General features: G+C 39.1%; 1 protein-coding gene across 5 annotated transcripts in view; it reads right to left on the bottom strand.

Moving 5' to 3' along the window:
• pdlim5a (PDZ and LIM domain 5a) overlaps window positions 1-24,753 on the bottom strand; it is a 125,270-nt gene that overhangs the window by 910 nt on the left and 99,607 nt on the right. For all 5 annotated transcript variants that reach the window (XM_041786945.1, XM_041786946.1, XM_041786947.1 and 2 more), the window contains 5 exons: window positions 13,440-13,522; window positions 7,087-7,282; window positions 4,339-4,519; window positions 1,745-1,865; window positions 46-161 (listed from right to left, as the gene is read on the bottom strand). In XM_041786945.1, the coding sequence (XP_041642879.1) occupies window positions 46-161; window positions 1,745-1,865; window positions 4,339-4,519; window positions 7,087-7,282; window positions 13,440-13,522 (697 nt within the window). The remainder of the gene's footprint in view (window positions 1-45; window positions 162-1,744; window positions 1,866-4,338; window positions 4,520-7,086; window positions 7,283-13,439; window positions 13,523-24,753) is intronic.

Here is a 24,753-nt window from a genome sequence, read left to right as displayed (position 1 = left end):
GAGTACATTCATTGGTTTTATTGTGAATAAAGTGTCTTCACTTACAGAACAGACAAAGCAGGTGTCATGCCAGGTGTAACCCAGGGCCTCCAGGAACTTGTCTCCAGCCTCAATCGGGAATTCACAGCCATGGCAGCCAGTGCCGAACAACCTGTAGAAGTCTGTTATAGGGACAAGAGGGCAAATGTATCAGTGATACTGAATAAACTTTTACCTCATTTATACAGTACATCTGAGGAAATTCATATTCATTCTAGGCATTCAGATACCAACAGTTTGTTATCTAATAGCTCAGTCTGCATATAGAAGTGTCTAGGATGCCTTTATCAGTATTGTAATGGTTATGTAAATTCTATACATACTGGCATGCATACACTGATCTGTGTTCATTTCTTAAACGAAGGCATGGATTTATTTACGTCCATCTAGCCTTGCTTGGGATGATGGGACTTTTCAGAGATCTGGATTATGTCTCAGCCCAGTAATAAGAGCCAGTCTTTCATCTCCAAATGAATCTTGATTTGGTACAATTTTGCCTTTTTTCATCTTAGAAAAACAACAAAAATGTAGAAAAAAGAAACCAACTCTCAAATGGAACCAGATCCCATCAGTCACAAAAAGAGCCAGCTCTTAGAACCAGCTGGTCCGTCACATCACGGCTTCCTTATGATTTTTTGTCTTGAATTAAGCTGTAATTTCAGTTTAACTAGTACCCTACAATATTTATTTACTAAATACTATCACTAGTCTTTTAATAGCTTATTTGTGGTCTAATAAGCTTTTAAAGAGGTCCTGCTAGCTCTTTAGCTTGTGGCTAATTCACTCCTATTCATTTGCAATGTCAGCGGCTTCACTGCAGACAGCATGTGGGATACTAAGCCATCATAAGAGATCCACAGAAATGATGTATGGCAGGGCCATTCAATTACAAATTCAACCAGGCCAAATTTGAAAATCAAGAAATGTGACGGTCCAGACATGTTCAGCACCCAGTAAGCAGCTGGTATTGCCAAATTACGCACCGATACAGATCAGTTTGATGAAAAATATGCACTTTTTATTCATAGTCTCCCTTTTAAATTTGGCACCATGACAAAAGCTCATCAAAAAGTGCATAAAACTCAACAAAAGAGCTGTATTTGAATATAACCTGACATAGTATAAAGTTTTTTTTCACTTGAATCAAAATACAAGAATTAGAATGAAAAAATGAAATGAAATTTTTTAAATATTTTTGGTCACATCTTACCCAGGCATATCTTAAAGTGCAAAAAAACTAAATTTGCACATTTGTAGCTACAGTTTAAAAGGACATGTTTTATACTCAGTTTCTTGGGGCTACTTCTGTGGCAATTGCTAGCAACGCTTCAGAACAATGCAGTGCATTGTAGGTAGACTGTTGCTAGGTTATGCGGAGTGTTGCTTTCATAGTCTGAAATACTGTGGTAACTTATGAAAACTTGCAAAACAGGCTGTCCTCTGCATCTCTGGCATGACCACAGGCTGGGCCACTTGGGGGTTGGTTCCGGGACGCATGTGGCCCCCGGGCCACTAATTGAATAATCCTGATGTATGGGCTGCTGTTTGCATAGGAGGTGGGTAAGTGAGCTTCATAATCAGGTTGTAGCTATAGACATATTGTTCAGGCATAGTATGGATAATCATACTAAAGCGCAGTCTCCTGGTATCTGGCTGCTCTAAATGCATCGCTGTCTACAGTAGTCAGATATCATTTCTCCCTCACCTTGTTCACAGAATGGTTCTCCGTCCTCCAGGTGGAAGGTGTTGTTTCTAATAGGCTGCTGACAGGCAGCACACAGAAAGCAGTAGACGTGCCACGTCTGTTTGAGGGCGTTTATCACCTCCTAGGGGAAAATGCAAACAGCATGGTGAGCTGGACACATCTAACACAGATCATGAGAGCAGCATTCAGTCTTTGATTTGATTACAGTGAGTAGAAAGTATGAACAAATAACTGTTAAAACATGGAAATAACTTAGTGAAGTCATCCACTGGTTCCTGAACCACTGTTTGAAGCCTGATGATGATGAGGGTCACCAGATTAGAAACAAGAACCAGGATGTAAATGCCTACTTCTGCTGTAAAATGGATAACCTGATATACAACCTAATGGGGGGATTGGGTCACTTGATGAACTGCTTTTTTTTCCTGCTCTTCCTAATTAGCTTCAATTTTTTTAAACAGCAAACTTTGCCAGTAAAGTTAAATTAACCAAAAGATGGAGAGCTAACAGGTTACTTTTTAAACACGTAACTACAACATTGGCATGTTTGGCTATTATTTGTAATACTACTGTTCATATGTTAGTAAACTGTAAACACACCATGAGTATTAGTATCAATACATACTGACAATATGTGATTATGGCAATACTACTGCATAAAAAACCACTGAGTTTTCCTCATGTGCCATGATGTTGAGATTCAGAAAAATGCATATTAAGACAAATCCACATAACTGTCAAAATAGTGAAAATAATTTCACATCGAATTAATTTGAGTCTTATCTAGATTTGTCCACAAGAAATGATAATTGTGTGCCTTAAAAAAAAAAAAAAAAAAAAGGGTTTATGTGTAACAAAGCTGAATTTCTGCAGTTGAAAAACTCACAGGACAAGAAGCATGAAACTAAGAATACCATTCGGTAGTTACATGCCTCTGTGAAGTCCTCAATAGCTGGACAAAGAAAGCACAACTGAAGGTCAAAAAGTAGGGCTTCTGAGTTTCCTATTATAAGCAAAGGCTGACCATTAGGCCTGCTGACGTTTGTTCTTGACCTTTGACCTCCAAAATCTAATAACTCCACCCTTGAGTAAGAGTGAACATATATGCAAAGTTGGAAGAAAATCCCTCCAAGTATTCTTCAGATAATGCATTCACAAGCAAGGGATGAACACAAGCCACCTTGACCTTTGAACTTTATAATCTAATGTGTTAATCCTTGAGTCTAGTTGACATTTGAGAAAGGTTTGGGGAAAATCTCTTAAAGTATTTTTGAGATATCACATTAAAAGTTTGAAGAAACTCCATCAAAATCTTCTAAAGACATTATGATTATAAGGATGCACTGGTAAGCAAACGATAAACATGAGGCCTAATGGCCTTGACCTTTGACCTTTAAAATTCTAACATCTTGTCAGTTCAATCATGGGTCAGGGTTAACATTTGTGCAAAATCTGATGAAAATCTGTCAATGTTTTCTTAAAATATTGAGTACACATGAATGGCCCAGACTGAAGGGCTAACGTACAGACAGACCAATGACAGACAGGAAAACTGCTAACACAATACATCAGGCCTCGGCTATCGCAGGCAGAGAGCCATGAAATTGTTAGAATGTATGGTGGATATCCAGTAAGAAATAAAGATAAGCTCGACCACTGCTAATTAAAAGACAGTGTAATTTAAATATACAGTGAATAGAAAAGGCCCCCTCAGTGATCCTTGTGGAACTCCTCCTGAAAGAGGTAACAGTGGTGACTATTTCTGATCTGCTTTATAGAAAATGTATAGCTGCTCCTATGTCTTTCCTTTTCTCATACCACATTTAAATCTCATTTTTTTCCTCTAGGACCACATGACCCAGCTTAAAAAAGACAAACTGCTTTCTTTCCCACCCTTAAACTGTGAGAACAAGACAGGACGAGGAATCAATGGAAAGTTGGTGGGCCGGGGTGAGATGAAGGATTAGAGGAGAGGGAGTGAGAAAACAGGTTAATAAGAAGCCGTAAGCTGGTTGAAGATGTGTGAGAAATAGAGGGTTGAAAGGGATTGAGGCTAAAGAGGTTAGAACACGTGAGGGATGAATGTCAGAGCGGTGGCGAGCGCATAGATCTCAGCTTCCTGACACACCGGGTTCATGCTACACCTGCAGCCTGTGGGCCTCTAAGCCTAATTCTTTTAACACCCGGACATGTACCACATTCCACAGTTTCAGGGGTGGTCACTATAGAAATTCACCATATTTTTCTGTAAGGACTCTCATGTGTGTAACATGTTTGGGGTTGGGGCTACAAAGGCTGAATGGGAGCAACTGTTCAGTCCAATGGACATGACAAGTTTAGATGTAATAAAGCACTGCAATGAAGCATTAATGTATGTTAAATGCTTAACAATATGATTGGCTGCAGAGCCAGAGATATTTTGGTTCTTTTGGGTGACACTGTCAAGCACTTTTGGGATGAACTGGAACGGAGGTTGCAGAAAACATTTTACAGAAAATTCTGTTCAGTAACCTTCACAAAAAAGTAAAGCCCCTGCTCACCTCTCCAAACATACAGTACACTCATCAGCTGCTTTATTTCACTCACATACTCACCCCCAGTATTTTGGCTTGGCAGCGGCTGCATGATGGAGCGAAGAACTCTTCATAGCAGTGTTCACAGTAGACAGAGCCTTGTTCTTCCACAAAGCCTGTGTCTGCTAGAGATGTACGGCAGTGGGCGCAGTTAAATTCTTCCTTATGCCAGGATTTCCCCATCGCTACCAAAAACGGCCCTCTGAAACAAAAGATACAAACAAGGTTATCAACAAGATTTGCTACTTCAACAAGCAGCCAGTGGATTACAAATAGGAAAATATAAATAAATGACAAAATATTTAGGTAAACTGCTACATATCTTAATTTCCACATTTAAATTGAGTTTAAATATTGACTAACAGAGTGGCTATAATAAATAAAAAGACTGACTGATTTTTTTCACCATGCTTCCTGATAAATCTTTCAAGCATAAAGTGAGAGTGTAACCCCAATTCAAAAAAGTTGGGACCTTAAAAAACAGAATGCAATGATTTTCGAATCTCATAAACCCATATTTGATTCACAATAGATTACAAACAATACATCAGATGTTAAAACTGAGAAATATTACATTTCGTTAAAAATGTTGCCTCATTTTGAATTTGATTCCAGCAACCCATCTTTAAAAGTAGGGATAGGACAACAAAATGCCAGAAAAGTAAGCAGAAATTTTGAAAAACAGCTAGAGGAGAATTGTGCAGCCAATACGGTAAATTGGTTTTAGAGAGGCATGGTTTCTCAGGTGAAAAGATGGGCAGAGGTTAACCAATCTGCAAAAAGCTAGGTCTAAAAACTGTGGAACAATTTTACAAAAATGTTCCTCAACATAAAATTGTATACTGAATGAATATACATCCATGTAGTACATAATATCATCAGAAGATTCAAAGAACCTCATGAAATCTCTGTGTGAAAGAGACAAGGCTGAAGGACAATATCGGATGCTCCTGATCTTCAGGCATTAAAAACAGACAAGATTCTGTATTGGAAATCACTGCATGGGCTCAGGAGCAATTCCAGAAATCACTGTCTGTCAACACAGTTGGCAGACAATGATTTCCACAAATGCAGTATCATGCAAAGAAGAAGACATATGGGAACACAGTCCAGAAATACTTACATCTTCTCTAAGCCAAAGCTCATTAAAATGAACTGAGGCAAAAATGGAAAACTGTTCTGTGGAAAGATGATTCAAAATTTGATATTTTTTTTGGAAATCACAGACACCATGTCCTGCAGACTAAAGAGGAGAGGTATCATCCAGCTTATTAATGCACAGTTCAAAAGCCTGCATCACTGATGGTACAGGGTTGCATTGGTGCCGATGGTGTGGGCAGCTACCACATCTGAAAAAGGCGCTATCAATGCTGAAAAGTATGTAGCGGTTTTAGTGAAACATATGCTCCCATCCAGACGTCTCTTTTAGAGATAGCCTTGCATATTTTGGCAAGACAATGCTGCTTCCATCACAACAGTATGGCTTCACAGTCGAAGAGTCCGGCTGCTGAACTGGCCTGCCTGCAGTCCAGACCTTTCCCCAACAGACAACATTGAAAACTCCAGCAACTGGTCTCCTCATTTCCCATACGTTTCTAGACTGGCTGTGTCCCTACTTCTTTGAGATGTGTTTTTGCTTTCAATTTCTGCAGAAACTTTGTGTTGCAACCTTGCACAGATTATGCACTAATACACATACACTAAGATATTATTTACTCTTCATTTGTTTCAAAAGACCTCCTTCTACACACAGGTCTTTTAAAAAGCGAAACAATTTGAATTTAGTCTGATTAAATTACTGTTCACTGATCTATTACTCTTTCCATTGAGGTTGCTAAATGTTGCATTAGCTTCATTTTGGAGATCCAGTGTGTCTCTAGGTGTTTGGTGACAGTAATCCTCTGCCTCTCCTCAGGCAGCAACTTGGCTCTGTCCACTGGTGATTTGGTTAAGTGGGAAAACAACAGAGACTAATTTCCTCCACACAATAAGTGAGTTTATCTGAGCTTTCTCTGATAGAGGCCCAGACTTGGCATCCATTAGCATGTGAACCACTCTACCTCTAGTGCTATGTAATGTAAGGTGACACAAGGTGGAAGATAACATTTTGGTTAGGCTGTGTCCGCTGCTGGACAAGAGGAAGCTGGTGGATTGGAGGGGGGAAAAAGTCTATGGTGATTTGCACAAATGTCTGGACTTCAACCAAAGGGAAAGAAAGGAAAATCCCTGTGTTTAAATGTAAGGGGAAAAAGTTTCAAATTCATCAATCAAAAAGCGATTGTTATTCACATCTGATTCATCTCACGTTTGGGTGCAACTAAACCCGTTTCTCCTCATCTCTGCTACAATCAGACTGTTGGAGTTCTCCTGTTTCATACGCAGGTAATGCACTTGTGATGGTTTTAGGATACTCATTTCAACTGCCTGAGGGGGAAACTAAATAATAAGAAAGTGGGAATATTTGACTTTCCTTGATTAATTTGCTTGAGTACAAAAGGATGTCTGTGCATCCAGGGTGAAAATATTGAGCTTCAAGCCTTGTCACAACACAAGTGTGTGGTGTCAAATCAATTATGACTACCCCCCAATCTGTCTTGTGTGCCCTCTAGTGGTGTCCTCCAGTAAAATGTGTCACATAAAAAGTGCAGTATATTTACGAGAATGTTCATGACACAGCCATGCATATGCAAGGTGAAACATCAAGTATACCCCCAGCTTATTAACAGCCACCTTAACGTGACTTTACAGGACACCGTATTTGACCGTCACCTGATGACCATGTTGCAGTGGGCACACATGGGTGTTCGAGTCCCAGCAGGTATGTGCTCTGCCATCTGAACCAGCGTGTCCTCAGGGTGGGGCTGAGGTAAAGGCCGGGCTGGGACAGGACCCCTCGGGACGCTTGCACTTCCATTACCCTTTATACCAAAAGACGGTGTGATCACACCAGTCTGTGGTCGGTAACCTGCAGCAGATTGAAGAACGAGAAGAGTTATTGTTAGTTAAGCGGCAGAGACGCTGAAAGGAAAGACAAACAGATGCATAAGAAAGAAATGACTATTCATGGTATGACAAAGGAGCTGTGTGCTGGTGTGTGTCAGTGTTTTCTCTCCAGGTGTGTAAATTATTTGACCTCTACCCTCTCTGTCTATACACACAGCAGGTGTCATCGCGGGGTTTGCAGCTGGGCGACTTCTGGTGTCACAACCGTGCATTCAATACATCAATCTTTCGCAGTACCTTTTACACATTCCTATGGCATATGTGCGCACACATGACCAAACACACATTCACACAAATGCATCCACACACGTAGACCACCAGGAAGTCCAGCTGAAGCTGAAGTCCAGACACCTGGCAAAACACACAGCCTGGCCTTTGATCTCCTCACTGTGGATGGAGATATGTTTGAGTTTGTGTGTTCACGACGTAGCAGCGTTTACTTCAGGGACTTCACCATTACAGGACACATTGAAGTGTGGGTGTTTTGGGTAGCTAAAAGAGCTAGAAGGTGCTTAATTTAAACACCCTAATAATAGGAATAAAGTAGATTTGTTACAACTGTAAACAAGCAGCTACAAATCCTCTTATAATGCATCGTTATCAATATTGGAGGCTTGTTTCTTGCATTTGATGATATCACACAAAATCCATTTTTGAGGTAGATGTCTTTGTCTTTAATGGCTAAATGTTTTCTGAGGATCACTACCTACTGTTTTGGAAGCTAAGGTGTATATTTTACAATGTATTTTTAACCCTTTTAACCCCTTACACTGAAAAATTGTTTAGACGAAAGACTGACTTCCAAAAGGAAGCTTACAGTTGCTTTTAGCTAAAAAAAAAAAAAAAAAGAAGAAGAAGAAGCAGGTTTGGATACACTTAGAAGATTTGTCATTATAATTTAACTATTTTTATAATGTCATAGTATGCACTGTCATTCCAGAAGTTTGTGTTATATATGCTTACAGTCCAAGCTTGTATTTGAAAAACCTACACTGATAAAGTGTAGTTAATATTACAGCTAATATTACCTACAGATTAAAAAAAATGAAAAAGCTTAATAACAATGCCATACGTGCTGCGATTAAAAAAAAATAATGATAATAATTCAAAGAAAAGTAAAGATGTTTTTGCACAAGCTGCAATTCATTGTAATAGCATGTGATAGGTAGTAGTGATAGTAAACCTACTTTTGAATGGAAATTATAGCTAAAAAATCCAGCCTAACGCCACCCAAGTACATTCTCTCCAAGGACGTCCCATCCTGTCCCATTAACAGTATTTAGAAGGATTTAAACATGACATTTTTAAATAACTTGGCTATTACATTTATGTTTAAAACACAATTCTGAGATGTTTTAAACTACATTAATCTGTTCAGATGAAATCTTAATTAGCACAGCACAGAGGCATGTATTACAGACATAGCTCATTTATAGTTTATTATAAACACACCAGTGAGGATGAGGAGCAGGAGCACAGACGTCAGTTTTTGAACCTTTTTGAAGACCATCAGTCTGTTCATACACAGCTACAGTCTGCACCACTCTTCACTCACTTCCCTGGTAAACTGAGCCTTAGAACAGATGATCAGTTGAAAATTTCCCTCCGCTTGAGTGTTTGTGCTTTGTCCCTCGCTTGTTTCCAGTGCATCACACTGTTTCATTGATAATGAAGTCATAACTTTCTATAACCGTGTCTTCTTCAGACTGACTCAAGGATCTGTTCTGCTGTGAGCTGGACTTTCCCAAAGGATCTTTGATATTTTATTGTACGAGTTAAAAGTGTGGTTTGATTTCGTGGGAGGAGCATGGCAACAAATCTGCTATTGCACTAGCCAGAATCCCTCTGTAAGTGATTGCTCCAAATCCTGGCCCTGATGCAACATGTCAAAGCCCATCCTGAGGTTAATTTGGCTCCACTTTTGCTCAACAGAAGAAACAAGAGACTATTTGTCCATATAGATGTACAGTCAATGAAAATAAAGACAGTAATGAGACCAAAAGAAGTTCATTTGGTCTAACTGTAGATTTGCATTGCACTGCAGCTCTCAAACTTGCATTTAAACCTTTATGCCTCACTCCTGACAGATTCTTTCAGTAAATATTATCTTTCTGACTGAGTAGAACTCTTGCATGTGTGACTGAGCAAGGCGCCGAAGGCAGAGCGAGGCCTTCTCGTCCATTTAATGGGCTTCCATCAAGGAAAAAGATGAAAAAAAAGTAAAAAAGAATCTGCAATGACCTATTTCACAACATATGTCACGCTTCAGCCATGGAAAATAAGCCTCCATTCCCTTCCTAACTGGCTGCAACAACATTGAATCCAAAAGTAGTAAATTAGTTTTACACTTTACCACGATTTGGAACATTTTATGAGGGAGAAAAAAGCTTTTTAACAGTCAAGGGGGGTAATATATTAATCAATCAGAATACAAACTTCAAAGAAGATTTGGTGCAGTTCCTACATGAAAGTTTATTTAAAGAAGTCTATTTATATGCATGCGCACGCCATGACTTATGCAAAGAAAACAGTTGGAGCACCTTAGTCTGATTATACTGCACCAGTTAAAGACCACAACATGCCTACGGTAAAAGCACACACAGAGGCACACAAATACACTGTTGTTATATTTGGCAGTGGTGCGATTCCACAGATTTCATGCAGCAAATGACTCCATGAATAAAAATGAAATCTTGTCACAGAAATCCATGTTTATAGACAAATGATGTATTCTTTAATGCATAGACTCAATGGAGGGATTGTCATTTGTTTGTAAGAGACATGCCAATTGTGGGGTCTCACTGGAAAAATCAGAGCTGACAACTCATTGCGAGCACAAAGCTCTACAGTTCGACACAATATTCTAGAAAATTTCAGGACACGCTGCCCTCACTTGCATGTTCACATATACACCTCACAGGGGCTGTCTTCCCCATCAGACGGGAAACTGGATACGATTATGCAGATATGTCAAATGAAGCATCAGTGACCGACCCCTAAATGACACCTTAAATTAACCTTAAATCCCCGGGTGGCTAACCTGAAGAGTCTGGAGAATTCCTGGTGGGCCGGGCTGGTTTTAGGGCCATGAGGGACGGTGTACAGTGACAGTAAATAGAGATCTGACAGGTGTGGACATGACAACTCACTGTTTCCCCTCACAATGGCTTTTCTCTCTCTGCATCTCCCAGCAGTAGTGTTCTGTCTGGTCTGTCAGCCAATCAGTGCACTTGGTTGGGGAGGTCTGTCCATGTTTGTCTGACTGGAAACAAAAGCTTATTTGGTTCCGTATCTATCTTCATTCCTTCAAAATGGTCAATCCCTTCACCTCAAGAAACTCAGCATCATAAAAAAACAGAAAAAGATCCTAAACGAAGATGAGGTGGCGCTCTCCAGGTGGAGATGACACAAGTAAGCTAGTTTTGCCAGAGGAGCAATAGAAAATGACATAAAAACGTGCAAACCACTGTCCACATCTGTGAATGTATTCAGTGAATTTTGTGATGATACCTCGCCTAATATTTTGGCTACATTAAGGATTAATTCTATGCAAACAGCAGCTATGCTACAGCTAGAACTCAATGTGATACATCACCATGGTTGGTCTGAGCCATGGCACTCCAGGTCTTAAAATGAGTCCCACTCCGGCCCTGTGTCAACCTACACTTTTTAAACGGCAGCAGACAGTTTATAACAGCAGCGATAAAGAGGATGGAGAAGAGATTCAGTCCTCTCTCAGAGGAAAACTACCACTGTGCGGCAATCTCCTCTTGTATATTGTCTGATACAGACCATGTAGGCAAACAGAGACAAGAAGTCAGCTGTAACAGGAGATACTTATTGTTATACAGCATCCAATGTAAAATATATCAGAAATATAAAAATAATCTGCTTGAGGTGAACAAAGAAGGACAACAGCTCTCTCACGTCATGGGAATACCTTGTGTCTGTCAAAATGAAACTTTGTCCCCACAAAAGTAAGGTTGGTTCTTCACTGCATCACCATTTTTCTCTAATTTAATCTCATCAGATCCTATAATGTCATATAAAATCACACATTAACTGTAAAAATTTTGCTTTTAAACATCTACAGATAGTACAAAGGGCTAAAACAGTTCAGTACCACAATAAGCCCATATATCCCTGGCATCAGCTAAAACCTCCTATCTCCAAATGACTTTTCAGGTAATGACAAAAACAGGGTCTTTTTTTTTTTTTCTTTTTTACCCTTTTTTATCTTAAAAATCTGTTGTACCCCACTGACAGATGTAAAGAGTGACCAATAGCACTGATTTATGAAAAGAAAGAAAGAAAGAAAGAAAGAAAGAAAGAAAGAAAGAAAGAAAGAAAGAAAGAAAGAAAGAAAGAAAGAAAGAAAGAAAGAAGGTTTTGGTCAGCTGCAGTGATATGTGTAAATGTATTGAAAGAAATGTAAAAACAGAAAAAAAAAAGGATTTAAGTCTGCATTTCTAGTGATGCAGCAAAGGCACAACCTGGTACTTAAAATGAATTACAATAATAGAAAAGAAATGCTTGGTGCCTAAATTGTGTTTAATAACATAAATTAGGAAAAAAAAATTTCTACGGTCAATGTTATCAGGGGCTCTTAATGTAAAATTATTTTAAAAATGCAAAAAAAGGAACAATATGGTACTTTACTGTGAGACACAGGTTTTTTTCCCTTTAAAAGAAAGTTTTTATTTCACTGATTTGCTAGACATGTTCAGCAGTTAATTTTTCAAAACCTATAACATAAACTTGTGGTAAAAATCGTACAGGTCCATTAAAAACAGAAAATAATTTCAAACATTTTTTCCTGTAATTTACTCCAGAAAGTTACATTTTTATAAATTCTAGATTAATCTCATACAGCGTAAAATATTTTAAGACTTTTTTAATTTTAATCTTGATGATTACATCTTAAAAATAATGAAAATCAAAAAATCTACTATCTCAAAATATTACAATATTGTGGAAAATTCCAATCTATCAAAGTTTCCTAAGCCTTCAGCCTATAACTATGGTTCAGTTCACACAACTACAATCATGTGGAAGACTGCTGACCTGACTACTGTCTAGAAGTTAATCACTGACACCTTCCTCAAGGAGGGTAAGCCACAGAAGCTCACTGCTGAAGGGGCAGGCTGTTCTCATGGAACAGTTTCAAAGCAGTTTCAGAGAAAATTAAATGGAAGAGAAAAGGAAAAAGTGCACAAGCAACATGAGCTCAGCCTTCAGAGGACTGTCAGACAAAGCAGATTCACAAACTTAGGAAAGCTTCACAAGAAGCGGACTGTGGATCAAGAGCCACCTACACAGACGAGTCCAGGAAATGGGCCTCGTGTCAAGCAACTCCTGAACCACAGATGTCAGAAGCTTCTCACTGAGGAGGGCTAAGGAAACAAATAACTGGACTGTTGCTTAGTGATCCACAGTCCTGTTTTCAGATGAAAGTGAATTTTGATTTCATTTGAAAATCAAAGTCCCAGAGCTTGGAGGAAGATCTGAGAGGCACAGAATCAAAGCTGCTTGTAGTCCAATGTTTTCAGTTTCTACAGTCGTGATGACTTGGGATGCCATGTCATTGGCTGCTGTTGGTCCACTGTTCTTTATCAAGTCCAGAGTCAACCCTGTCAGCCATCTACCAGGAGATTTTAAAGCACTTCATGCTTCCATCTGCTGAGAAGCTTTATGGAGATACTGATTTCCTTTCCAGCAGGACTTTGCAATTCTTGAAGGATGAGAGACACCAGACTCAACAAACTAAAGGCAGCTATCAACGTAACCTGGGCTTCATAACATCCCAGCAGTGCCACAGGTTGACTGGCTCCATGCCACGTCTCATAGATGCAGGTATGCATGCAAAAAAAGCTCCAACCAATTACTGGGTGCATAAATGAAGGTCATCATTTCTGTATTTAAAATCCTTTTTTTGACTAATGTTTTGTGATATTTCTATTTTTCAAATAGCTTATATAAGCAAAAAGCATATCATTATCCACTGTCCAAGGAATCAGTATCATGTTAAATACTGATACACACCTGCAGCTCATCCCCATAAAATTCCTGACATTCTGAGGACTATAGTGCATGTGTGAAAAGGCCAACAAAGTGCTTACTCATGTTTGCAGCTGGTCCTTTGACCATGGTCTTCACTACTGCAGTCTCATGGGTGTTGAGTTCAGACTCTTCTGCATCCTCACTGTGTGGAGAGAAAAAATAGAAACAGAAAAGATATTTTAATCACCATTTTTTTATTAATAACATCAGTAAACTTTTCTTATCATGTAGTATCAGGGTGTTCCCTTTTACAGCTTGCATTAAAAATCCCCTCTTGGTGATCACTGGTGACACTACTGTGTGTCTATCTGTGTGTTAGTGTCTTTGTTTGTCATCCCCAGTGAAATATCTCTGAGAACCAAAAGTACTTAGAGCCAGTCAAAAAAAGACAAGAAGAACGAAAGAGGGAAAAAATCTGACTGGGTAATTTTTCAAGTTGCTGTCAAAATAGAGTACGACAGACTGCAGACCACCTACCTGCTGACAGAGCGGAGACAAATATGGTACCAACCAAAACACAGTCTGCACCCACAGCCAGAACAGTACAGTACTCAGCTTCATGCTGCCATTCCTACATGTGCGCACACAAACGTCGCCCTGGTGGCTCTGTCATAGCAGAACAGAGTCCAGGCCACCTGGCCGATGATGGATAGGAGACGAGTGGGCACACACAGCGCTCATATACAGCACACCCATTCAAAACCGATGCCAAAATATCAATTTAAATGACTTCAGAGAGAGTGGATGACTCTAGAGGAGAGAAATAGAGCATGGCGTCACGACAAAGAAAGCTCATTTCTGATACAGTGTAGAAAGATGCCGTTTATGATGCACGGGACACAACACCAGTATAGTAAACTTTGGAATAAGGTTTGTAAAATCTTCAATACCTTCATAATTTGGCATTCCAAGTTTGACAAGGTACACTCTCCATTTTCATTATTATTAGTGCTGAACAGCACAGAGGCAATAAGATCTCAGTCTTATTTTGAACCAAAGCTAAGAGAAAGAGATAACTGTTGATAATGCACATAATCATTGGCTAAGAGAAAGAGATAACTGTTGATAATGCACATAATCATTGGCTACTTGGCTACCAATGTTTTTGTGCGATTGAGACAGTGCTCAAGTATAAACCTTTTGCATCTGATATAACACAGTCTGTTTCATCCAGGACAGCAAAAGGTGAGTGTTACTCCCTGGATGCTAGATCCGAATAAATATTTCTGTCCATGAATCCCCCCATGGTCATCTGTGTAGTGCACATTTTGTACATAGAAAGTTCAGCTTAAAATGTTTATATTAGAGGCCTGTAAAACAGCAATAGTTATCATGGTTACAGTAAAAGTATGGTACTGTTAACAGCAATGTTATGGCTAGTACTGACATTGTTGATTTGAATGCCACGACGCTAGCAATAGCCAAAGGCACAGGTTTTTCAGGTTGTCTACTCTTACATCTACAGTAGGTTTGTCCAGGTATTACTTGTTTATACGATATCTCAAGAGAGCTTTAAGGGATTTACATCAAAAGTTGCACAGATGTTAAGTCTACCTTAAAAAAAGGAACAAATTCAATTTTGGAGGTCAAAGGTCAAGGTCATTCAACCTCATCTTCATCCCCTGCTTAAGAGCGCAATATCGTCAAAACAATTGGCAGGAATTTTTGTAAAATTAGACCGAAAACAACCATCAACCTGGTCGCAACCTTTGATTGTGACATTGTAGTGAGCTTGAACCATATTGTAGAGCAGCCTTTCCCAAACTTGAGTGTACTGCTGCAGAATTCTAGGTCTGATAATCTTATGGGCACCACAACAGCCTCCTTTCAACTATAACACACAAAGTGGACACAAAGTATTTATCTCATTTCATTTCATAAACAGAGGATTTCTAGCAAATGCCTACTTTTCAGAGACAGTAATGTCACAGAGGCTCCAGTAGTCATTAAGTACGGTTAATGACCCATCAGCATTTAATTGTTCAAACAGGGAACTGCAATGTCACCTATATTCTCTTTTCTAATATAAATCTACTAAAATGTACATTTTGAAATCTCAAACCCTTTCTTAGTCATGGTAATTCATCACCAGTTAAACCATGACACCCACTCTTGACATCAGAAAAAATAAATGTTGAAAAGGTGCCTTGCAAGTTAAATCTTTGAATGTCAGTTTTTGGACTTTAAAAAAGCATTTTAACATGTCATCAAGTATTTCATGATCGCTCAAAGCTTGATTTTCAGTTTCTGAACTGTGTTTATGTTTTTACTATGAAGTAAATGCCCTCTCATGGCCCACCTGTGGTATTCCCAAGGCCCACCAGTTGATCCTGGCCCACACTTCGGGAAGCACTGCTGTAGAGCAGCCATTCCCAAACTTCAGTGGGCTGTGGCCCAATTTGAGAACTGAAAAACTTCCTTTGTACAACATGAGACTCAAATATTTACCTTTTTTAAAATAATATTTTGTTTCAGGAGCAGGAAATTTCAAAGCAAATGCACTGCTGTCAGACAAATTAATATTACTAGGGGAGTGATTGTGGGTTTTTAAAGAACAATTCAAAGCCACCGCCATTTATTTTTTTACCAGCTATCTTCAAAGTCACTTAAATTTACTTTTCTAAGATTCATCTCTGTAAATGTACTTTATATTACAGTAAACTCTTCCTAAGTAGCATGAATATCTCTGATGACACAGATACTGTATATTCTTAGAAATCAGAAAGCAAGCGTCTTAGTCGCACATTTCACGGAGAGTCATCAGTTAATCCAACACTAGTTTAACCCCGACACCGGTTCCATCAGACAAAATTTACAATTAAAAGGTTGAATCATGATTAAAAATTTTTTCTTAATTTCTTTGATTCTTAGTTATTGTAAATGACCAGAATGAGTGGCCCAACTACATTACCAGGGGCCAACACTTTGGGAAGCACTTTTGTGGTGTTTAACAGATTCTTCTTTATTAGTTTCTTTATGCATGTGAGTACATAAAAAAACATTTCAATCTGTTTTTTTTCTCTCGACTAACGTCAAAAGGCAGGTCTGAACATGGATATCCAAATATTGTGGCTCAATAGAGAGAGTCGGTCATCTTGCAATTGGAAGGTTGTGGATTCGATCCCCAGCTCCAGCAGTCACATGTCAGTGTGCCCTTGGACAAGACACTGAGCTTGCTCCCACTGCTGTGTCAGTTATGTATAAAGGCATATGAATGAGATTTTCTAATACTGCTGGTAAATCATCCATAGCAGGTTTCTAGAAAAGTGCTAAAAAGTCCATTTAGTCCAAGTCCATGTACCAAGGTGGGCAGGTGCTGCGCCAAAAGCTTTAACAAGAAATAAATGAGAAGTTTTGGCACAGGGAAAGGCTTCAAAGTCCAAATTATTTACTGCAACAAAGAAGTCTGAATAAAAAGTATGTGAATAAAGTATTTGAACATTATAATTTAAAGTCTAGCCACAAAAATATCTAAGTCTCAAAGTCCAGTACTGTGACAAACCTAGTCTAGAATGCAGCTTTTTTTATTTTGTATCACATCTTATGCTCCATTTTAACATTATAAGTACAGGTGAAACAGTACATCTCCTTTAATATCCCAGAGTATACACCAGGTTTAAATGTTTCATTTAGGCCGTGAAGTGACAAGCTGAATTAGTCCCCATGGCAACATTGGCAGTCGGTTTTCATTGGCTCTGAGAAATGAAAACAAATTTCACATTTGGGTCAAAGGCTGAGTCATTTTGAGAGAGAGTGCTGTAAAATTGGATTTCATCAAACGGTGCCAGAGCACTCCTTCATGTGATGACACACAGAGAGAATGAGCTCACCAGACCGGGGGTATTTCTCAGCTGTCTACACTTTATTTCTGCATGGTTCATAGTCACTGGACAGTGCTGAGGAAGCCTAGGGAGACATAGTTTGTCTGTTACAGAATGGAAACCCTCATTATCAGTACAAGTTTTTAATATTCAATACAACATATTTGTTTTAGGACAGTTTCAACTTGTTTGAAGCTCATGTGTTACAAATCCTATAAAATATCCAAGTAATGTCTATATGACCTTTAAAAACACACAAGTCCAGGATACTATACAAAAGATTACAATACAATACCTCACGTCAACCTCATGACACCTTAGCACATGGTACGGTATAATATGATGGGATGGGATAAAATATGATGCTATGCAATATGGTTCAATGCATCACCATACAACACAATGTAGTCTGATGCAATGAGATACAATAGGATACTAAATGCCACAACATGACATGACACAATACAACTATACAGTGCCATTCTGACATAAAGATCCTTTCAGGTTTGGTTTCTGAGGTGATTTTCTGGTCCGAGTTCATCGTGTATCCTGGTGAAAGGAGGTTAAAATATTTCTGCCCCTCAATCAAATGTGACCCAAGGGCCTCAAACTCTCCCCTGCATTTTAAAATGATGCCAAATGAATAACCTCTTTATGAGCAACACAAACTGTGCGTGTGTTTTTAAGTATGTGCACCAGCTGAGGAGCTTGGGTGGGCCAACAATCTCTTCCCCGACGTATTCCACCCATCATGCATATTTGTAGCCAACACCAACAGTTGGATCACCGCTGTCCTCCTCTTGTGCCTGGCTGTTAGGGGACTCAGGGGGGACACGTGTTATGGCAACTGCAGCCATGGTTACGGCGAGTTGTGTTTGTATGTTTGGTGTGATTGAGAGCGAAAGAGACGAGAGAGAGATAGAGATAGAGTGACAGATGCCAGGAGAGGTGGGCTGACGGGACAGAAAGGACGATAGAAGAAGAATGTCGGACGTGTGTGAGCTGAGGTCACCTAAGGAGATGCTCTGCCTCTGCTTATACAACACTTTACTTCTACACAACATCAAATGATCCCTTCATGGTTTACCACCCACAACTGCCTCTACAATCCCTCATTCAAGCACTTGAAATGAATACTGAACTATACTGTACAACCTCAAAACCAAAAAAGTTGGGGCGCTGTGTGAAAGGTAAATTAAAACAGAATGCAGTGATTGTCAAATCTCATAAACCCAAATATTATTCGCAATATAACACAAACAACATATCAGATGTTGAAACTGAGACATTTACCATTTCATGAAACGTACTGGCTCATTTTGAAATTGGTGGCAGCCAAAAAAGTAAGGACAGGGCCATGTTTACGACTGTGTAGCATCACCTCTTCTTTTAACAACAGTCTGTGTCTGGGAGGCGAGGAGACCAGTTGCTAGAGCTTTTGGAAAGAGACGTTGTCCCATTCCTGTCTGATGTAGGATTCTAGCTGCTCAACAGTCCTGGGTCTGGTCTGGACTGCCAGCAGACCAGTTAAGTACCCTGAGTCTTCTCCTGTGAAGCCATGTTGTTGTGATGAATGCAGTATTTGGTTTGGCATTGTCTTGCTAAAATATGCCAGGATTTCACTGAAAGAGACATGTCTGAATGGGCATATCTGTTGCTCTGGAACCTCTATATTCTTTTAGTATAGATAGCACCTTTCCAGATGTGGTAGCTGGCCTCACCATAGGCACCAATGCACCCCTCTACCATCAGAGATGCTGGCTTTTGAACTGTACTCTGAAAACAAGCTCAATGGTCCCTCTCCTGGGGAGTCCACAGGATATGGTGCCTGTGGTTTCCAAAACGAATTTCAAATTTTGATTCATCTGACCAACAGTTTTCCATTTTGCCTCAGTCCATTTTAAATGAGCTTTGGCTCAGAAAAAAATGCAGATTTTCTGGATCATGGCTTCTTATTTGCATTATACAGCCTTAACTAGCATTTGTGAACTGTGTTGGCAGATAATGACTTCTGGAAGTGTTCCTGAGTCCATGCAGGGATTCCCAGTACAGAATCATCATGCAGTGCCACCTGAGGGTGTGAAGATTGTGAACATCCAATACTGACCTTTAGCCTTGTCCCCTGCTCACAGAGATTTTTCAAGATTCTCTGAATCTTTTGTTATTATGTGCTGTAGATGGTAGCATATTCAAAGTCTTTTCAATTTGCAGATGTTTGCATAGAAGTTAAATTTTCCACAGTTTTTATTCCTTGTTTTTCTTTTGCAGATAGGTAAATCTCTCCAAATCTTTACTTCTGAGACTCTGCCTCTCTAAAATGTCCCTTTGAAACAAAATCATGTTACTGACCTGTTGACAATTCACCTTAGTAGTTGTAAAATTCTCCTTTAACTGTTTTTCAACAGCACCTCTTACTTTTCCAGCCTTTTGTTGCCCTGTCCCAACTATTTTGAGATGTGCTGCTGCCATCAAATTAAAAATGATCTATTGTTTTACATAAAATGTTAAAATGTCTCAGTTTTCACATCTGATATGTAGGTTTTGTTTTAGTGAAAACAAAATATGGGTTTATGAATTTGGAAAATCTTTGAATTCTGTTTTTATTTACATTTTATACAGTGTCCCAACTTTTTTGGAATGGGGTTGTAAATTAAAAAAAAAAAAACACTTAGATAACTTCATCAAGTATCAACAGTCAACACAGAGTTCATGCTGTTGTAGTTGTAGGGGATGTGATGCCAGCTCATGACAGGAGGTTGGGAGTCAGCGCTGACTTTACCTAAAGACATAGACGGCATTGACAGGGGAGGAGAGGAGAGGGTCTCCCTCTTCTGTGATTGACTGATGCCAAGACACCCTTCGTCAAGAGAAGAAAAACATCAAATAAAAAGGCTTAGAAACTTGTGGTAAAACATTAAAACCAAAATGACAGAGATGAATGGTTAGATGGAAGCATTTAGTAGCTGTTATTGTCAAAAACAAAAACACTCTGAGAACGTGACCAGCACACAAAAGATAAATGTTTATGGAGGTTTATGATTGATATTCACTCTGTTAAACAATAAAAACAAAAGCCACCATGCTTTGACAAGGATTGTGATAAATGCACACAGAGGACGGTTGTGTTAGCATTGATTCTAGCTAATCATCCTTTACTGACACAGTCCTAATCTAAGCACTCTCTGAAGGAAAGAGGCTGTCAGACGACACATCGTCTGTCTTCATTCTCATTATCCGTTTATCATTTTGTACCCCAGGAGTCCGACAGGACGATACAGAGCATATTAACTGTCTAAAGACTGAGAGAAAACTGCCAGGTTTTGTCATTGCATACCTTTACATAAATGCTGATGACAACAGGAGCTTGAAGGGTCGGCCCGTTTCATGGGGAAGAGTTCCCCTCTACCCTTTCTTATTCTGTTTCTAGGGATAAAGGAGCACTAAAAACGACTCGTGGAGTTTAAGTCTGAAACGGGACAGAGCATATCTAAACTGTGTTCTGATCCAAGTAAAATATTGGAAAAGAAAACCAGCTTAGAATTCTGGCAACAAGAGTGCCTTTATAATGACAGCCAGCTGACAAAGCCAACCGTCCAGTTTTGTTTTTCTTTTGAAGCCATGTTTGATCGCGAGTTTCTGAGATCTCATGTCTATGGAATCTCCACAGTGAAATAATTACTACAAATGCAAGAAGTGTGGATCGAGAGAGGATCAAAACATTTTGAACCAGTCTAAACTGTCTAAACCTGACACACCAGAGACTATATTTCATATTTATCTGTGAAACTTTTCATACAAAGCATTTGAGAAAGGCAGGACTTTTCAAAGCCTGATTGGACGAATGTTCTGTCTGTCACATTCATTATGGGCCAATCAGGTAAGCGTGTGCAGCTCCAGTTGTTACAGGAGTTTGACTGGCAGGACAAGTGGAGCTTGTTGGTGGATAAAACTTATACCGAGGTCAGTCGAGGAGAAGAGCAAAAACACTAAGAGAAGCTGTCAGTGTCACTTTTGTTTTATAAGACGTGTCCCAGTTCTGATATAACGAAGCTATGCTACAGCGTCATCTAAGCTAATTGTAGCACTGGGAGCAGCCATTAGCCTTATCCCCTGCCACTTATTTCATCAGTCCCCGGTCCTCAGTCTTCGGTCAAACTGGAAGTTTCTGACCTGCCATCCAAAAGACCATTCCAAAGCACTTAACCTGGTCAGAGGACTGTGGATGGCAGACTGAGATCTGAGGACCAATGAACAGTCACATGAGATCTCTTTGGAACTCCTTTACTGAAAGATAAAGAGATTGGAACCTGCTGTACAGTGTCTCATCAACGTCCCAGCACCAGCAGAGATAAATAATGGATGCTAAGTAGACACTAAACAGATTATAATCCCAAGTTTTAAAAGATCACGCCAAAAGATTGTTTGTTCATCAGATGATTTAGGGCTTAAAGATGATTTCTGAGAAAAAATGCACATTTCAAAAAAGTGACAGGAAATAAACATAACAATTAAGTTGTTATTAAGTCAAAGACAGTGATGGTACTTTTTTCTACCACTGAGGGTTGTGAGCCGGTCCTATTAGTTACCATAAATAGAATAAAGCCATTAAACTAAACAAGTAGATAAAGAACTGTAAAGAACAGGAAAGGCCTCGTCCTTATCCGGCCATTAAGTCTCTACCCTCAATGACACTTATTTCTGCAGGCCCATCTATTTCAATTATCTGTGCCAACAAGCTAACAACATGCGTTCACATTAGCTATGCTAATTGGCTAACACCAGGTGACAAGTAGAGCAGGAAATAAGATGCTCCCCAGTCCTTCATTCATTAGAGCCAATTACAGCATAGCTCGTTAATATTCTCCACCAATCAGGCCAATTACAGGGGGGCCTAATCACATTCTGCTGGGCTGTGATTGGTTGATTGATGGAGGCCTTGCTGCTTTGATTCAATAGGAGCCAGTTATGAAGGGCTGACCATCTGGACGCTCTGTGCCACATATGAACCTTGTTAAGTCATGAGGGATAGTTAAAGAGAGACTGGAGGAAAGAAGGAGAGGGACAAACCTTTTTATTATCACATTATCATTTTATCTGTTACTTCCCTATTTTTTTACTTATCACTACCTTCCCGTAAGTTTAATTCTCATTACGTCGTAAATAATTCCTTTGATTTAACTCCTATGCAATCACTTTTTTAAGGATTTTACTTTTTGTATTTGTAAGAGTAATCTTTTTCGCATTCAAGGCTCCATAAATCATACAATGAAGGATAAAGAAGCTAAATAAGAGGTTATTTACACAGGGCTGAAATAGTACATCTATAAGGGGTTTGAAGACCTGCATTTCACAACATGACATGAAGAGAGTATAATCCAATGTTTGAAAAAGACTGCATTCATCAGTTCAAAGGAGATGATCTGACTCTTATTTTAAATATTTAAGTACCTTAAAGGGATAGTTTAGTAATTTTAAAGTGTGGTTGTTTGGTAATTGGCAGTAGTAAATGTAATAACTAGAGATGCATTGACTGTGAAAATAAAGGCCAATACTGATGTTTAACATAACATTTTAGCTGACTGCAGATTATAATTCTTTTTCATGACTTTTTTTATGACTATTGGTGTGAGACACCCAAAAAGCAGAAACTTTTTTCTCATGTTTGACAACAACAACAGATCAGACTTTTTCCAAGAGATCTTTTTCTGCCTGGTGAAAACCTCTCATCTAAATCAGCACCTAGACCTAAAGTGATTCACCGTTATCTATTTCATAACTCAATCAAGGTAATCTTTTAACCATAAAACAGAAAGACAAAATAAAACTAACTAATAAAAATTTGTTTTATACTAAGTAAATTCAATTAAACAAAAAATGTGTAATGTAAAATAAGTGATTTCATAAATATTCACCCCCTTTAAAGTGACTGACCTAATGCAACAGTGTTCCAGCCAACTGGTGCTAGTAGTCTCACAATTAGTGAAATGGGGATCCCGTGTCTCAAATGATTGTGATGTAAAGACACCTGTGTCTGGAAGGTCCAGTCACTGGTTAATCAGTATTCCTGGCAACCATTACACTGTGAAGACAAAAGAACACTCCAAGCAACTCAGAGAAAAGGTAATTAAAAAATTGAAGTCAGGGGATGGTACTGAAAAAATTCTAAGCTGATGATCATGTGTAAATCTGTCTAGATCAGGCCGTCCTCACAGACTGAGTGACCATGCAAGAAGAAGACTAGTGAGAGAGACCACCAAGACACCTATGACTTCTCACAAGCTTCAGCAGATGAAATGGGAGAGACTTTGCATACAGCTGTTGCCTGGGTTCTCCACCAGTCAAAGCTTTATTGGAGAGTGGCAGAGAGAAGATGTTGAAGAAAACTCAGATTAAATCTTGACTAGAATTAGTCAAAAGGTATGTGGGAGACTCCATGGTTAAGTGGAAGAAAGTTCTTTAGTCTGATGAGACCAAAATGGTGCTTTTTGGCCATCAGAGAAAACGCTTTGTTTAGCAAATGGCAGCATCATGCTGTGGGGGTGCTTCTTGGCAGCCAGGCTTGTAAAGGTAGATGGTAAAATAAACACTGCAAAATATTATAATCTTTTTCAGTCTGCAAGAGAACTAAGTTTTGGTTGTTGAGAAATGAGGTAATTTGTCATGAAACTGTAAAACATCTCATTTTCGACATCTGATAAGTTGTTCATCTTTCATTGTGAATAAAATATGGGGTTATGACATTTGTTAATTACTGCATTCTCTTTTTATTTAAATTTTACAAGGCACCTCAACTTTTTTGGAACTGGGGTTGTATCCATATAACATTGTTTTTAAATTAGCTCGGTGTGCTTTTTTCCACATTATTTCCATCAAAAATCACCAAGAAAGCATGAAAGTAATTTAAAAATTCTGTTCTGACATAGGCAGCAGCCCTTTGAATTGACAACTTGGATCGGTTTTCTCTTCTGTCATTACCAGAAGTCCCGCCCCTTCTTGGTTTTGATTGGCTGATGAGGGAGAAGTGACATTGATGAGTGTGGTGATGTGCCACACTCTTTTTCATGCTGACTGGCATCACCTGCTGCTAAACACTCAATATTGACAAAAACCTCAGACAACCCTACTTATAAAATGCTGAATTATCATTTCAGAGCATCATTTTTGCTTGATAATAAGCACCTTGAGTTGCTTGATGTTTGAATGTTGCCATATATTAGTTTATATTAATGCATGCAACCTTGAAATGAACATAAATTATCTCTAAAGAGCGCTTTGCCTGGCATGTTTATTTCCCCTGCTTTTATGCTCTCTACAGTCTATTCTCAGTGTTGTGTTCTGCCTGTTAATCACAGCACTTGTTTGCTGGTTTTGAGTGCAAAAGAGGCATTAAGGCTACTTTTCACTCCCCCAACTGTTTACATATGTAAAATCACCCCTCGTGTGCTGTGCTCCAACACGAACTTGTATTGTGCGTCTCATAAATGTGTTGGTTATTTGGTCTGAGCGTTGAACAAATGGTCCATTAACATAGCTGAGTGCTGTCCAGCAGCTC

Source organism: Cheilinus undulatus, linkage group 5, assembly GCF_018320785.1.
Source record: "Cheilinus undulatus linkage group 5, ASM1832078v1, whole genome shotgun sequence".
Taxonomy (NCBI): domain Eukaryota; kingdom Metazoa; phylum Chordata; class Actinopteri; order Labriformes; family Labridae; genus Cheilinus; species Cheilinus undulatus.
Note: the sequence above shows the minus strand (reverse complement) of the source record. Positions and strands in the feature narration are given on the sequence as shown.